This window comes from Ahaetulla prasina, chromosome 7 (assembly GCF_028640845.1).
Source record: "Ahaetulla prasina isolate Xishuangbanna chromosome 7, ASM2864084v1, whole genome shotgun sequence".
Lineage (NCBI taxonomy): Eukaryota > Metazoa > Chordata > Lepidosauria > Squamata > Colubridae > Ahaetulla > Ahaetulla prasina.
This window is the reverse complement of record NC_080545.1, coordinates 38,947,834-38,965,265: the sequence shown is the minus strand read 5'-3', so window position 1 is coordinate 38,965,265 and position 17,432 is coordinate 38,947,834. Positions and strand designations below refer to the sequence as shown.

At 45.5% G+C, this 17,432-nt stretch overlaps 1 protein-coding gene across 1 annotated transcript in view; it reads left to right on the top strand.

Annotated features, from left to right (window-relative positions):
* Positions 1-338: 338 nt before the first annotated feature.
* PRICKLE1 (prickle planar cell polarity protein 1) overlaps positions 339-17,432 on the top strand; it is a 56,409-nt gene continuing 39,315 nt past the window's right edge. Inside the window, exon 1 of the mRNA XM_058190125.1 lies at positions 339-425. Coding sequence (XP_058046108.1) covers positions 374-425 — 52 coding nt within the window. The 5' untranslated portion in view covers positions 339-373. The remainder of the gene's footprint in view (positions 426-17,432) is intronic.

The window sequence follows — 17,432 nt, the reverse complement described above, 5'->3', positions numbered from 1 at the left end:
GAAGTTTTCTCTTGACCTTTCCTTGCAGTCCCTTCCTAAAGCGAATGCCCGAGAGGCGTGTGATGGATGTGGCGCTTTCCAGCCGTACCCTTCATTTTCATCAGCACTGAAGAGGCAGAGAGAAGTTAATATGGAAGGTGGCGGATTTCTTTTTAGTAAAGGTCCATGTCGGGGAGGAGCAGAACGGGTGGCCGTTGTGCTTGTAAAAGGATTGAGTTGCGTCTTCTTTCTCACAGGCGCGCGCCTCTCTAGCGTCCCCGCGGGCTGAGGAGAGCTCAGCTCTCTGAGGCTGCCAGTGCGCAGGAGCGGGAGGTGAGCCCTCGGGAAGGAGTCTTGCGCGAGGCTGATTGAGCCCAGGAGCAAGTGCTCTGTCATGGGAAGGCGGAGTCGTGGCTTCCGTGGGCTAGAGCCTTTGCAGAAACCAGGTGAAGCAACAAGGCGGGGGTGGGGTAATATGTTTCAATTTTTTCCTGGCTGAGCTGGAATAACCCTGGAGGCCTGAGAGAGCTGCTTTACCACTCCCAAGGAAGTCTGACCATCTTCCCTGGAGTTAAAATGCGGATGCTTCTGTCTAGTGTACAAGTCCGGACTGGAGCTTGAGGGGAAGACTTCAGCCTCGAAAGGGCCAGTTGTCCTAAGAAAACTAGAGCTAGGAACAACTTTTGGATAAAAGATAAATTTATCAAATTTTGAAACTGTCCATCTCTCTCACAGGCTCTGGGCAGTATACAAATAAAATATTAAAACCTAAAAACAGTGTTTAAAATTTTAAGAAAGAGGCAAAGGTGATTGAAAATCAATGTTAAACGTTGATTAAAAGGCAGGGGAAGGCTTTCAGGGGACTAACCAAATGTAAGTAATGTATGGAATGGTAATGTAGGTATGGAACATTATGGAATGTGGAAGCCATTCATTTTTGCTTCTCAATACCAAATCATTCTGAGTTCAAGTGATAGCATCAAATTTGCCCTGTGTATACTTATCAGAGTGGGCAACCATCTGATAAGAGATGGGTCATGTTGTTTTATAGCGGTGGTGGGTTTCAGCAGGTTCTGACCAGTTCTGGAGAACCGATAGCGGAAATTTTCAGTAGTTCGGAGAACCAGTAGAAAAAATTCTGACTGAACCCACCCCCATCTATTCTCTCTACCTCCCAAGTCCCAGTTGATCGGGAGGAAATGGGGCTTTTGCAGTAACCTTCCCCTGGATTGGGAGGGAATGGAGATTTTACAGTATCCTTCCCCTGCCACGCCCACCAAGCCACGCCCACCAAGCCATGCCACGCCCACCAAGCCATGCCCACAGAACCAGTAGTAAAAAAAATTGAAACCCACCACTGTTTGGTAGGGTATTGCTTCCCACCTTGTGGAAGTGGGTGGGGGCAGGCAGACAATTTCCTGATGTTCCCTTCCTCTGAATGCTGTGAACTCTGGGCTTCATTGTTGCTGCTGCTGCTATGTTGGATTGAGGTGCATTTCCCTTGTTCTTGTAGACATGGCAGATGGAAATATTTAATTCAGCAAACCTGTCTAGTGGTGAGTGCCACTTATCAGGCTCTGGGGCTTTGAACAAAACATGCTGTAAACAACTCCCTGTCTTAAATCATTTAAATATCTTCTAAAAAATATTTTTAAGAAAAAAATTAGGAAGGAGAGTCCTTGAGTTAGGAAATACTATATTTAAGTGATTTATTTTAGAATGTAACCAAAGGACATGTGCATTGTTTTGTTTTTTCAGGACTGAGTGTTCTAAAATTTATAGTAACTAAGATCATATACTACCCATGGATTGAAGATCCAAGTAATCTGAAGTTAAACTCTCCAGAATTAATGTATAGTAAATGAAACATTTTTGTGTTGTACTGTTTTTGTATAGAAAATACTTGGATGTCTATTTCTTTGAAATAGTTTCTGTGCAAAGTCTTTGCAAACTGAATGTTCTACATTCAACAAAGCCATGCCAACAATCAACAGGTGATAACTGAAGCACAATTACGTTTATATTAGAGTAAAATATGGTTATTGATGTTTAGGATCGATATTTAGAATAATGTATTCTAAACATGTATTTCAAAAGTAATCTTTTAAAAGTTTTGCTTTCTTCAAGCAAAATAAAAGACAATAACTTATTGCTTCTTATTCTAAATCAGCTCACAGGCTTCATTTTTACTGAGCCATAATGTTTTTTGTGCATTTCCATCCCAGTGTGCAGTCAAATGGTCCTAGTTAATAGTGTTTTAACATAAGAATATATAGCTGAAATTCATTTAAAAGTTTCTTAATTTTAAATGTGAAATTTTGAATAGAGTTCTTCATCTGCTATCCTGAATACATTTGTTAGGGATAAACCAAGTTGAAACTTATTTTGCAAATAGAACTGTATTAAATAAGCAAGGCATGTCTTCCACAAATAAGTAATACTTTGGTTGAATCATGCTGCTTGAGATTTAAAAGGCTTGAATTATTCCTATTAAAATAATGGCACAGACACCTGTTTTTTAAATCTACAATCCTGACCTTTTTGGACATAGTTGCAGTGAATGAGATGTGATTTATATTGTATATTCCCCACAGGTTTGTTAACCAGGGGTAAGTTCTTCTTACCTTTACTACCGGTTCGCAATGGGACCGTGTGCTCGCTTCGCTTGCTTTGCTCACTTGTGTGCACTCTTGTGCGCATGCACAGAAACTTCCTGATGATGGAAGTGGGCGGAGCCTCCCACCGGTTTTACTACCAGTTCATGTGAACCGGTCCGAATTGGGGGCAACTCACCACTGTTGTTAACATATGCTTTAACAAAAAGTTGTTAAACCATTTATTCTGAAAGGATAGAATCAAACAGCAGGAGATAGGAAAGTATGTTTATGTAACTGGCCTTATGAATTGTGACCTCTTTATTCTGATCAGAGGTGACTGTAGAGCAGCATACCCAGTGCTGGAAATCGCAAAAGGAAAGCTAATTTCACCTATGACTTTGGCAGTTGAATAGAGAACAAGGGCACATCTTTCCTTTACAACTGAATTATTCTTTAATTTTTGTGCAAGAGTGCTTTCTTCTGCATAGTTTATGTTGAATGAATATAGGTGACATTTACCCTGTTACATATCTAAATGCCTTAAATCAAATTACTTTTTAATCCAATTACAAGCCTAATAAGTGTTCATTCATCAGTGAAAGGATGTACCGTATATACTCGAGTATAAGCCGAGTTTTTCAGCACGTTTTTTTGTGCTGAAAAGCGGCCCCCTCGGCTTATACTCAAGTCTACGTCTCGATGTACTTTTAAAAGATACTGTATTTTTGATAGATGTCCAGCAGGGGGCGCTGCATAATAAAAATGAGCGCCGAACATTTTGCACTTTTGCACTTTTATTGTTTTTCGTTCAAATAAATATTCATGTTATTTTACTTGGCTCTATCTTTATTTTTTACATTGACCAGTAGCTGCCTCATTTTCCACCCTAGGCTTATACTCGAGTCAATAGTTTTTCCCAGTTTTTTGTGGTAAAATTAGGTACCTCGGCTTATATTCGGGTCGGCTTATACTCGAGTATATACTTATATACTATATAAGCTTCTTTGTAAGCTCCTTTAGGTTATATAACCTAAAATTAGGCACAAATTAGTGTTACTGCTATTCTAAAGAACAGAAAAGTAAAATATGGTTATATTTTCTTTCAATTAATAATTTAGTAATTAGTAATAAACAATTGGATGCAAACATAATGGTGCCTAGAAAAACTCATTAATGTAACTAGGTATGATTAATTTCATTATATTAAAACATTTAAATATTCCAAGTGTAAAATCAGTAAATAGCTCCAACAAATTTTTTACCAGGAGCCAAGATATGAATTCCAATATTGCCATTTTGCTTGTCATTCAAATAAAAAAAGCACAATATTGTAAGGTTTCTCTCTCTGTGTGTGTGAATATTCATAAAAAGTACAAATTTATAAAAGCAGATTTTAAAACAAAACAAAATTTTATAGCTACTTATGCAGAAATAGTATTGGAATACATCCCCATTTGATAAATAGTACACCCCTGTATTACAGTATGTATTTATTTGAAAATAAGCAGAGTCTTATTTCAGTCTTACTGAATGAGATTTAATTCTCAGCAATACCTATTGGAAAGGGGTAATAGAAAATAACATCTATATTGTTTTCAAAACACATATATAGACACATTCAGTTAAATCAAGCTCAACCTAAAAAATGACCTGACTTTTTTACTTTAAGAAATACTGACTTGCAATTAAGTGATATCAGTTTACTGCTCAGAGGATCAAAAAAACTTTTTTTAAATGTCATTTTTAAGGAAACAAATAATCATGTAAATAGATAATCCCAAAAGTGTTCAGCCAGAAATAGGACATTAAAATAATGCAATTGCATTACAGCTTAAATTAATGTAACATTTTTAGAAGGCTCGAGAAAATAAGATTCTTTGCTTAAACTTTTTGAGTTCTGCATTTCAAAGGAAAACAATGCAAATGAGTATATAATTAGTATTTATTTTACTTAAGTGGGTCTCCCAAAGAAGAATTTCAAACATGACTAGCGCACGACTTGGCAAACTGTTTGGGATCACTGACAGCATTTAATATTCTGAACTGTGTCTGCACTATCAAAAGAGGGTGTGTCTTACAATGAAAAGACGGGTGGAGCCAAAAGAGGATGGTTTTGAAACCAATGAAAAAGTACCTTATTAATCAGTTGTTCTGAAAAGTATGTCACACATTCTCCTTTTTTTGTGCTAAGTTTGCACTGAAAAACACACACATTACATTAGCTGCTTCTATTATTTATTATAAAATATTCTAACTCAAAATCTTTCCAAAATATGTAGCTCAGCCCTCATTATCTATTAGTGTCATCACTATTATCCCTATCATCATTAAGTTTATGTTAGCCACTGTCATTATAGCTGCTGTTCTCAGTCATATAGAAGGACAAACATTTTATGAGATCACTGTGCTTTTCTCTAATGTGTACCTCCTGGAGGCAAATGATATCCATCTTTTCTTTTTGTAATCTTGATAATATTTGTTTACTCGATGAGTTGATGCCATTTATATTTAATGATAGCATCTTAATTTCCATTGGTCTCTTTGCTCTGTTCTCGGTCTGTGCTCTAGTTCTGGCTCCTTCTCTCACCTCACACTCTACTTCCTTCTGTTGTCTTGTTTTTTGTTCTGTAATTTTTTCCTCTGATAACTGATCTTCCTGGCTTTTACTTTCTCCTTTTTCCCTATTATCCTGTTCATCTTTCCCGCTTATGTAGTGATCGTAAAATTCCGTAGCCTTTTTCAAGGAATCGATCTGGAATTTCTTCTCCTGCCATGTTATCAACATTCCCTCTGGAATGAGTCATCGGAACATCACTCTGTATTTCAGCAACTGTGTGGAAAGAAAGTGGTAGCTTTGTCTTTGCTCTCTTATTCGTTTCAGAATCTGTTTTAACACTATAATTTCTTTTCCTTTATATGTCAGAGGGTCTTCTCTTGTTTTACTGTATACTTCATCTCTTATTTTTTTTCCTCACAAATTTAACGTGGACTTCTCCATGCATAGTTCATATGAATCCTGTATTCTTCGTCAATTTTGTTTTCCAGTTCTTGTTTTGCTTTTTTGCAGTATGTCCGCTAGGAATTCAGCCATTAATTTGGGGAGGTCTTCTTTGCTTTCCAAGCCGTTTTGAAAACGGAAGTAGGACATTGATTTTTCCATTTCCAGATTTGTTATAGCTTCTTCTAGTTCCCTATGTTCTGCCACCATTTTATTTGTTGCCATGTTTTAATTTTTTTTCATATGTTCCGTTTTAACTTCTACCGACTTTATCTTTTAATTTTTGTTTCATTTTTAAAATTGCATTGTAACAATTTTATTGTCTAGCTTTCTTTACTTCTCCCATATCATTCTTAATCTCTTCATGGTTGTTTGTCATGACCTCTTGCATTTTTATCATTGTTTCCTGTATTGCCAGTAGGGTTGACTGCATATTTTGTAAATTAACATTAGCATGAAATTTTTCACCTCCCAACATGGCTTCCACAGATTTTGATCCTGAGGGGGAGGCTGTTATTGAAGTTATTTTCCCTCCTATTTTAATGACTGGTAGTTGTGCTTGTCATTTTAATACTTTTTAAAAAGTTTTTCTACAGTACCATATAATCAACCGTATTTCCTATTCTATTCCTCTCTTTCAATCTCTATCCCTCTTCAATTACTCTAAGTTCTTTCCATGCAATTGTTATAATCTCTCCCACTAATTTCTTAATATAATCCTTGATTTATTCAATGCCAATTTCTAACAGTTAATTATTTAATAGATAATTATTATTTAATTAATGGTTATTAATAATTAAATAGATAAATAGATAATGATAAATAATTCTTAAATATACTCCTTCTTTTCTACGATTCAGTTACAATTTTCAGCCTTAACTAAAATTCTGTATATATATTACCCTGTTATATAAGTATTATGTAAAAGGAACCTATATTTATATTCAATTATTATATTTCTAACTTAGTGTCCCAATACTCTCCAATATTTATCTTACAATTAAATGCAATTATGTTAGTGTATAAGACTAAATATATATATCAGTATTGAAATACAAAAGTAAACATCAGCTAATGTAAATAACTATAAATTATAAATTACAAATATTTCAGTAACTATGTATAAATATATAATTATAAATACTTTATAACTACTTCGGTAAGATATAGTTATAAATATATTAATATATAAGTCTTATGACTTTTTAATCTTTTCTTCAATTATTTTTTTTACTGAAACCAAAATTTCTTGAAAATTTCATGTAGTCAAATATCATATGTCCATATCTGAGTTCATAGTATTTTCTGTTTTACTTTCTATCTCTCTTCCTCTCTCTCTCTCTCTCTCTCTCTCAGTCCTACAAGATGTCTTCTCTATTCAAAACTGCACAGTCACCTCCGTTCTAATCCGTCACCTCCAACACATCCAACATAACCAGCACTTTCTTTTTTTTCCCCCCAGGAAACAATCTCAAAAGTTAAAAGTTTCTTTTTAGTACCAGGAGTATAGAAATCCAGCCACAAACCACTTGTTTGCTCCAGTCACACACTAAATTATTTTCCTTTTTAACAACTCTCGATCTCTGCTCCCATCGCTGCCTTGCTGCTTAAGTTCCCTCTTGGAGTCTCACTCTGCCGCTTTTGTCTCAAGTCATTTTATTATCCCTGAGAGTTTTTCCTTTCTGTCACTTTTATTCTCCTCTCTCTCCTTCTTCAAGCTGCTTTCCACTGTTCTCTCTCTGTGCAAATCATCGGGCCGTCACACCTCTGGATCCGCCATTCTCTAGCAGATTTCTTCCGTGTATATCCACAGGATTCTTCTCACTGAATGGGAGCTCACACTGCTTCCCATTTGTGCTTTGAAGAAACCCCACCACCTTGCTGATCCCTCCAAGATCAGACCTGCCAAAAAAAGCCTCCAAAACAGAAAATCGGGCTTAGACAAGTGGAGTCCCACTCGTTTGCCCCGCTACAGCATGACATCACTGCCAGAAGCGCCTCCTTTCAAACCAGCAATCCTCTCTGTCCAAAATATGGAATTCATTGTCTTCAAAACAGTGGCCTGTGTCTTTTAAATGCAGATGGACTGCTGAATCTAGGATGTGTTTATTCTCCTATGAACAATAGGAGAACAATAAACTGGCAGAACCAGAAGTAGAAGAATTAAGGATGAAGGTATCTGTAGCCCTCGCCATTGCCAAAACACCTTCTTCTAATCTCACAATTCAAGAAAGGAGAGAAGTGACATCTCTAGGAAGAGACCCAAACATCACCGTCCTACCAGCTGATAAAGGAAGATGCATAGTCTTCTTAGGACACAGGATAACCATCAAGGTCAAGGCCAAGGCAAATAATCTTCTGAAGGACACTGCTACATATGAGACTCTGAAGAGAGACCCCCGCAAAAGTCACAAGAAAAAGGTCACTGATTTTTTTGCAACACCTACTGAAGGACAATGTCATCAACAAGCCACAATATTACCATCTTTACCCTGGGGAAGTCACCCTATGCATATTTTTTTGGTCTTTTAATCACCCCATAATCCCTTATATCAGAGTGGAGTCAGGGGAATTGAATGGAGCTAAATGTTTATTGGCCGGATGCCCTTCCTGTTGCCAATGCAGTTTGCAGCAGATAATTACTCATTGTTCCAGAAATATCTGCCACTACCTAGGATCAAACTCACAGCCTGCTGATTGTGAGGTAAGAGCTCCACCTCTAGGCCACTGCACCACTCCCCCATTCATAGTTGGACTCCCCAAAATCCACAAAGTGGGAACTCCACTAAGACTAATTGTCAGCAGCATCAATTTTGTCACCTACAACATTGCAAAACATCTAATCACCTTATTAGCATCTCTAGTTGGCAACACCACCAGGGGTGGGATTCAGTCGGTTTGGACTGGTTCGGGTGAACCGGAACTTAATTTCAATCTGGGTCACTGAATCAGTTGTTCCAAAGACTGACTGACCCTCCCCACTCCACCCCTCCCAGGAGTCTCCATTGCTTACTGAGTCATTCCAATACACAATTAGTCCCCCCCAAAACTATTTTATTGTAACAGCTGAGAATAACAGCTGAGTCCCAATTAGTTGCAAAACAAGTCCTTCGAAGAAATCCTTCTGGGTAATCACCAAACTTTATCTTCTTTGACACCCTTCCAAAGGCTTTACTTGGCAAAGCCCCATGGAGGTCAGAAACAAACAAGAGATGCTGACTGGAAACCGAGTTAGCAACGTTGCTTTCCTGCAAAAGTCCCAAGTGCCTTTGTTTCTCTTTTAAGCCTTATGGGAGGGGCCAATCATCTCCTGGCCTTGTTCCCAAGTCATCCCTTTTGCTTTAGCTGCTCTTGCCTTCTGGCAACTCTGCACATGTGTGCATTAGGAACAGGCTCCTCCTGTTCCTCTGCCTCTCTGCTGTGGGGGCTCCAGAGTCCACACATTACTCCCTGATGGCCCTGGCCCCATCTCTGCCTCCGATGCAGAGCCCTCGTCCGGGCCTTCCCCAGACTCCAGGACTGGCCCATGTTCCTCCCCAGCCTCCTCACTGTCCAACTCCATTGCCAGCTCCATAGGCTGCTGGCGAGCCACAACAACATGTCCCATTTTGGATGCCAGGTAAGTGCAGGGCATGTGCAGATGCTCTGGGAGGGCAAAAAACAGGCCTATCAGAAGTCTGGAAATGGGCCTGCCCAGGGAAGGCCATTTTTACCCTCCTGGAAGCTTGAGAAAAGCCTCCAGAGCCTGGGGAGGGCAAAAGCGACCCACCTGCCATGGTGCAGGAGGCTGAATAGGCCACGCCGTATGGCCACACCCATCCAGCAACCAGGCAGCGAACCGGTTGCTGAAATTTTTGAATCCCACCACTGAACACCACCCATCACATCAGCAATTCACAGGACTTCACCAGCAAGGTTTAGAAAATAAAACTGGGCCTGGATGAAACCATGGTTTCTTACGATGTGGCTTCTTTCTTCACCCGCATTCCAACTACTGAAGTGGTCATGGTAGTGAAAAAACGACTGCTACAAAACGACTGCTACAAAACCTTAGGTGACAGAACCCACCTCAACCCAGACCACATATGTGCCATGCTGAACCTCTGCTTGACCACTATGTATTTTAAATACAATGAAGGTTTCTACATATAAAAACATGGCTGCATCATGGGTTCACTGGTGTCCCCCATTATAGCCAATTTCTACATGGAAGAAGTAGAAACCAAAGCCCTAAATTCTTTCACAGGAATTCCATCCACTCACTGGTATAGGTCAAGATCAAAACACAGGAATTGGAAGCATGGACCAAACATATCAACTCTCTGGACAGATACATCAAATTCACATGGGAAGATGTTAAGGAAAATAGCCTAGCCTTCCTGGACTGTGCAGTACACATTAAGGAAGACAGAAACCTTAACCCTGAAGTTTACTAAAACCCACTCACACAGATCAGTATTTACATTTTGATTCCCACCACCCACTGGAGCACAAAATGGGAGTCATCAGAACCTTATACCACTGCCTATCAGCAAAGATGGGGAAGAAAAAGAACATAAATACATCAAGAAAGGCCTCAGAATGTGTGGCTATCCCAAGTGGGCCTTCATCAAATCAAAAAGACCCTACAGGAGCTCCTCTGTAACAGACGATGAGAACAATAATCGAAGCAACCTTGTCATTCCGAACATTGCAGGCATATCGGAAAAGCTCAGGAGGATCTTCAGCCAACATAACATATGTGCACACTTCAAACCCAAGAATACACTAGGGCAGAAGCTTGTCCATCTCAAGGATAAAACACCCAGACACAAACTGAGCCATGTGCCCCTCGCTTAGCCACCTGCCCCCCTTTAGGGATGAAATTTGGGGGTGGTAGGTTGGGTGGGTGAGAAGCGGGATGTGGACCTTTCCAGCACCATCATGTTCCTCACTATTGTGTCCAGGGAAACGTAAAAAAAAAACCTCGTGAGTTCAATCAAACTCCTTGAACTCACAAGAAGTTTTCTTTTACAACATGTTTTCCTGAACACAACAACAACACGACGGTGCTGAAAAGGTAAGAAGCGTGTCTCGTGGCCCAACACGTCCCACCCCACCCCAATGGCAATAGCAGCCTTGCTGCTTCCCTTCCCTGCCATCTCTATATTGAGAGGGGTGGTAGGATGGGGGAGAAGCGAGACGCAAGATGTGGCATTCCTTGCCATTTCTTCTCCCCTCACCCTCGCAGGGCATGACAGGGCTCCTGCCTATCACTTAGCCACCCACCCCCTTTAGAGATGCAATTTGGGTGTGGCAGGTCAGGTGGGCGAGAAGCGGGACGCACATCTTAGCTTTCCAGCACTATCATGTTCCTCGTCGTTGTGTCCAGGGAAACACGTTGTAAAAGAAAACTTCTCATGACTTCAAGGAGTTTGATTAAACTCGTGAGGTTTTTTTTTACAACGTGTTTGTTTAGGTATTTGGGTGGGGGAAGCTAGCTGGTGGAGATATCTTGTGATGTGACCAAAAAAGGAGGAAAAGGAAGGAATACTCTCATTGTCTTCTGCGCAGCTGAAGGGACTTGTTGATAGGTCAACCGTTCTGGCATATCAGATAGATGGGGCCATCTGAAGATGCACCTCACATGACACCTTGGGGAGCTGGGGATTGGACATTCAGGCAGGATACTTGTGGGGGAGATTTGGGAATACATTCAATATGTAATTTTCCCACCTTTTGCCTCAGATCTTGCATTCTTTTCGCTGCTATCAGTTCATGCTCAGTAAAAGTACATTTCTCTACAAACATGGAGTTGGGGTGTTTTTTTCTTGAGTTTTGAACAGACGCACATCCAACATTAAGCAAGATCTGCTTTAACAGCCATCCCAGAGAAAACTTTACCATGGGGGCCGAGGAAAGAATGGGGTGGTCAGAGCTCCCAACTCCTCCAGGCCTGGGGGAGTGAACAACAACTTCCACACCTTTCAGGGTTGTTTCACGGTTCCTTGCTGACAGCTTCTTAGATCTTTCCTCCAGTTGAGGTTGGCTTGGAGCCAGGTTTGGGGAAAAAATCAGCAGCTCGGTACCTGTTCTGTTTCCCACCACCACCACTCCCAACAAAAAGTCAGTCAAAGGCCTACTCCAAGTTTATTTACACTTGGCTGGATTTCTTCTGGCACAGAGATGTTCTGGACACGTCTCCCCACACGCCTGCCAAAATCCCTGGAGATAACCAGAAAATTATAGATAAAGCATGAGTCACTCACAAACAGATTCTTCTATCCATGAAACAGTTTGCCCGCGCAAATTCATTGCTTTGTCCAAGACAAAAAGCCAGGAAACTCCGCCTCCTATTTATAGTCTCTGTGGGTGTCGCTCCGTGACTAATCATTCTCTGACCCTGTCCTAACGCCTCCTCTGCTGCGCGCGCCGGTCACGTCTGCGCAGTCTCGCATCAAGCCAAGATTGTTCTTGGGGCGTTGCCAAATCAGAAGAAGGCCCGGGGGAATCAGGCCTTGCCAGCCCCTCCTCCTCCTCCTGGTTCGGTGCCAGGGAGGGAGAGGGCCCAGGGGAATCAGGCCTTGCCAGCTCTTCCTCCTCACTCTCTGAATCATTCAAGTCCAGGAGCCCGAGTCCAGGAACCTGGGTCACAACACTATCCCTCACCGCAGGGCCCTTCCCCCGGGGCTGACAATCAAGATGCAGTCGGGCTGGGTTCTGCTCATGGAAGGCCTGCACCAGGTCAGGGGCATGAACGTCGGAGGCATCTACCCAGGAGAAATCAGTCCCATATCCCTTCCACGCGATCAAATATTGGAAATGACCCTTCAGCCAGCGGGAGTCTCGTACGCTGTGGACTTCGTATTCCTCCGACCCGTCCTCGGCGACAGTGACGGGTGCTGTTGGGCACCGAAGGGGACTTGGTGTGGCCTCAGGAACCAGAAGGGACCGGTGAAAGATGGGGTGGATCCGCATGGATCGTGGCAGGGTCAGTCGGTAGGCTACCGGGTTGATGACTGCCTCGACAGGGAACGGGCCGATGAATCGGTGGTCCAACTTCTTACCGGGCGGTCGGACGGGAGATGTTTGGTGGAGAGCCACACCCAGTCTCCGACCGCCAGCGGGGGCATTGCCCGTCGGGAGCGGTTGCCGGATCGTTTGTAGTCCTCCTTTGCCCGATCCAGCTGCTGACGTACCAACTGTTGGACGCATGCAATTCCGTCAGGAAGGTCTGCGTTTTGGGAACAGGAGAGTCCGGTAGTGCCAGAGGGAAGAGCCGCGGATGGTACCCCACATTGGCAAAGAACGGGGTCATCTGAGTAGAGGTGTGCTGAGAGTTGTTAAAAAGCAAACTCCGCCAGGGACAGGTAATCGGCCCAGTTGTCCTGCTGCTGGTTGATGAAGCAACGGAGATACCGTTCCAGGATACCAATGACCTTCTCTGTACCCCCGTCGGTCTCCGGATGGTGCAATGACGACAGACACACCTGCACCTCCAACGCGGCCATCAGGCTCTTCCAGAAGCGAGCTGTTAACTGAACTCCACGGTCCGAAACCACCCTGTCCGGTAGACCGTGTTCCAGAAAATGTGCTGCAGAAAGAGACGGGCCGTTTTGGCGGCTGTGGGCAGTCCGCGGCATGGGATGAAGTGTGCCATCTTGGTGAGCATGTCCACCACCACCAGCACCGTGGTGAACTCAGAGGACGGCGGCAGGTCCATCAGGAAGTCCATGGAGATCGCCCCCCAGGGTCTGTCGGGTGTCGGCAAGGGCTGGAGGAGCCTGGGAGGGGCCCCCGTGGCGGCCTTGGCTTGCCGGCACAGTACGCAGGATGTCACGTAGGCATGTACATCATACCGCACTCGGGGCCACCAAAAGATCTGTGTCACCAGGTGGAGGGTCTTGAAGAACCCAAAATGTCCTGCTGCAGGGTTGTCGTGGCACTGGGTCATGACGAGGGCTCGGAGTGGTCCTGTGGGCACGTATAATCACCCCTGAAACTTGAGTAAGTCCTCCTCCAAGGTCCAAGGAGACGCAGGGCCCACCTCCGCTCTCCTTTGCTGCGACAAGGCGTCCTGGTGCTGCACCTCTCGCACCTGGGCCCGCAAGTCCACTGGTTCCCGTGCTGCGGCCAAGGCTTCTGCCGGCAGCACCATCCGTGGAGGAAGGGGGTCCTTGGTGCAAAGGTACTCCGGCTTGCGGGACAGGGCATCCGCCCTCCGGTTGTGACCGCTGGGAATGTAGGTCACGCGGAAGTTGAACCGGGCGAAAAACAGCGACCAGCAGATCTGCTGCTGGTTCAGCTTCCGAGCTGTGGTGAGGTGCTCGAGATTCCGATGGTCCGTTCGGACCTCCACCTGATGTCGGGCCCCCTCCAGATGGTGTCGCCAAGCCTCGAATGCAGCCTTGATAGCCAGCAACTCTTTTTCCCAGTTGGTGTAGTTGCGCTCGGAAGGATTGAGTTTCCGGGAGTAGTAAGCGCAGGGAAAAAGTGTGCCGCCATTTGTCGGAGCCTGTAGCAGCACTGCTCCCAGAGCCACATTGGACGCGTCCGTCTCCACCACAAAAAGGCCGGAGCGGGTCGGGATGCCTCAGGACGGGTTCCATGACAAAGGCTTTCTTGAGGGCTGTGAATGCTTCTTGCTGCGGGGGACCCCACCGGAACACGACCTCCTTCCTGAGGAGCTGGGTAAGTGGAGCCGTCAGTGTGGCGAAGCCCGGGATGAAGGTCCGGTAGTAGTTGGCAAAGCCCAGCAGGCGCTGAACATCCTTCACCCGACGAGGGGCTTCCCAGCTACACAAAGCTTCTACTTTGCGTGGGTCCATGGCTATGCCCTCGGGCGAGATGATATGCCCGAGGAATTCTATGGAAGTCCGGAAGAAGACGCATTTCTCCAGCTTCGCATTGAGTTGTTGCTCCCGCAGGCGTTGCAGAACCAGACCGACGCGTCGAAGGTGGCTTTCCCTGGACCGGGAGTAAATCAGGATGTCGCTCAGGTAGATCACCACGAACCGATCCAACATGTCTCGGAACATGTCGTTCATGGAAGTGCTGGAAAACAGCAGGAGCGTTGGTCAACCCAAATGGCATGACAGTGTATTTGTAGTGTCCGTATCGGGTGCCGAATGCCGTCTTCCATTCGTCTCCTTCTCACATCCGCACCAGGTTGTAGGCCCCCTGGAGATCGAGCTTGGTGAAGATCGTGGCCTCCCGCAACCTCTCCAGCAGCTCCGGAATGAGCGGCAGGGGGTAGCGATTCCGCACTGTAATGGCGTTTAGCTGGCGGTAATCACAGCACAGGCGCAAGTCCCCTGTCTTCTTCACGAAGAGGACCGGGGCCGAGAGAGGGGACTTTGAAGACCGGAAGACCGGGCCAGATTTTTGTCCAGGAAGTCCCTGAGGGCGGCCAACTCGGGCTCCGACATGGAATACAGGCATCCCACAGGCAGTGGTGCGTTGGGCAGAAGGTCCACGGGGCAATCGTAGGGCCGATGCGGGGGTAGTTGGTCCGCCTCCTTCTCGCTGAACACGTCAGCGAAGTCCGTCAGCTCAGGAGGTAAGGAGATGGCAGCGGTGGGGACGTTCTGGCCGGCACAGGTGTGGCGGATGTGGTCGACGCACTGCAGACTCGGGAAAGAGATGGCGTTCCACGACCAGGCCACCTGAGGATCATGGGTCCGAAGCCAGGCCAACCCAAGGACCAAGGGAAAATGAAGGTCCACTGTGACATAAAACTGGATCGCCTCCTCATGGTCCCCAATAGCCAGGCGCAAAGGCTGGGTGGCGAATTTAATGGGGCCGAACACCAGTTCTCGTCTATCAATTGTCTCTACCCGCATCGGAGGGTCCACCGGAACCACGGGGACCGCAACCTGGGTCACAAAGGCCTGGTCCATAAAGTTTATTGTGGCCCCTGAGTCCACCAGCGCATACGCCTGGAGCCCGTCCGACTGGTTCCCCAACCATATCCGTGTGTCCAGAATCAGATGCCGAGGGGGCCCAGAGTCTACTTCCGCAACGTCCAGTGGGGGCTTAGTACGTGCCCGACCTAGGGTTTCCCCGAGGTCGGGCCTGCTCCGTTTCCCGATTGATCACGCTGTGATTCGGGGACCGGCGTGCATGCCCCACTTCGCTTTCTGGGGCAAGAAGCGGCGAAGTGGCCGGGCTCCCCACAGTACAGGCACAATCCCCCTTGGCGCCTCTGGTTCCGCTCCTGGGCTGTCAGTCGAGGTCTGGCCGCTCCCAATTCCATGGGCTCTTCCGCAGCGGTTACAAAACATGGGGTGACCCGGGGTACTGGTGGCTCAGGAAGCGGGGGTGCAGATGTCGACGGCGGGTCCCGGGGGGCGCGACGGGATGGTCGCCGTTGCAGACGGGCGTCGAGGCGGAGACAAAGGAGCACCAAGTTGTCGAGGGTCCGCGGCGCCTCCACGCGGGCCAGCTCGTCTTGCAGTTCCTCTGAGAGTCCCTCCTGGAACGCGTCCACCAGCGCTGCATCATTCCAGTCAGAGTCCTGGCACAAAAGATGAAATTCGGCGATGTACTCCTGCAGGGGGCGTTTCCCTTGAGGCACCTGGTTGCCGTCAGCGTCTGAACGGGGTCCTCGTACCTGATGCGCAGGTGCTGCCAAAAACGCTGTTGGTCCGCCAGCAGAGGGCTGTCCTGGAGCAAGAGGGGCATGGCCCATCGGGCAGCCGAGCCGGAAAGAAGGTTAATCACGAAGGCCACCTTAGCCCCGTCGTCTGGGAAATCCTCTGGCCGCATAGCCATGTAGAGCTGGCACTGTCCCAAGAAGGTCGGGAACATCTCAGGCTGCCCAGAAAACTTATCCGGCACGGTTATCGGGCACTTGCGATGAGGAGGAGGAGTGGGAGGATGGGGGGGGGGCTGCAGGCACATTCCCGGCAGCAAGTTGGCCTGCCAAGTGAGCCACTTCCTGCTGGAGCTGTTGATTAGCCACTTGTAGCTGCTGTAACTGCTGCTGTACCTGCTGCTGGTCCATCTTTGGTGGAAGATGGTTTAGTCGAGGTCTTGGACAAAATGTTCTGTTTCCCTCCCCCAATTCTCCCAACAAAGAGTCAGTCAAAGGCCTTCTCTTCTAATTTATTTACATAGATAAATGTCCTGGCCACGTCTACCCAAGGGCCTGCCAAGTCTCTGGAGATAACGAGGAAATTATAGATAAGGCCAGAATTACTCACGAATATATTCTTCCCTCCTTTGATACAGTTTGCCCGCGCAAATTCATTGCTTTGTCCAAAACAAAAAACCAGGAAGTCCCGCCTCCTATTTATAGTCTCTACAGATGTCACTGCATGACCATCATTCTTTGGCTTTGTCCCAACGCTTCCTCTGCTGCGCGCGCTGGTCACGTCTGCGCAATCTTGCATCACTCCAAAACTGTTCTTGGGGCGTTGCCAAATCAGAAGGCTCGGGAGAATCAGACCTTGCCAGCCACTCCCTCCTCCCTTTGGGTGGGTGCCAGGGAGGAAGAGGGCCCAAGAGAAGCAGGCCTTGCCAGGTCTTCTCCCTCACTTTCTGAATCATCCGAGTCCAGGAGTCTGGGTCCAGGAACCTGGGTCACAACACGGTCTGTAATTTCTTAATATTTATATACCATATCTTGGTGAAGCATCTTCTGAATCAGTGACCAAATTTGTCAAATCTTTGTTAGGGTAGCCTGTGTTCACTCTTCTAGTCTTTGTTTCCAATACTCAGGTGTTCAATATAACCAATTTAATCTCTAATATATTCACATTATTGCTGTTGTATGAAAAAATGTTTTTGTAGTAGATATCCAGGATCTTAAACCATGGTTTAAATTAAAATTGTAATCAACAATTGAGAGTAAAGGGGAAAAAAATCAAATGGGAAGC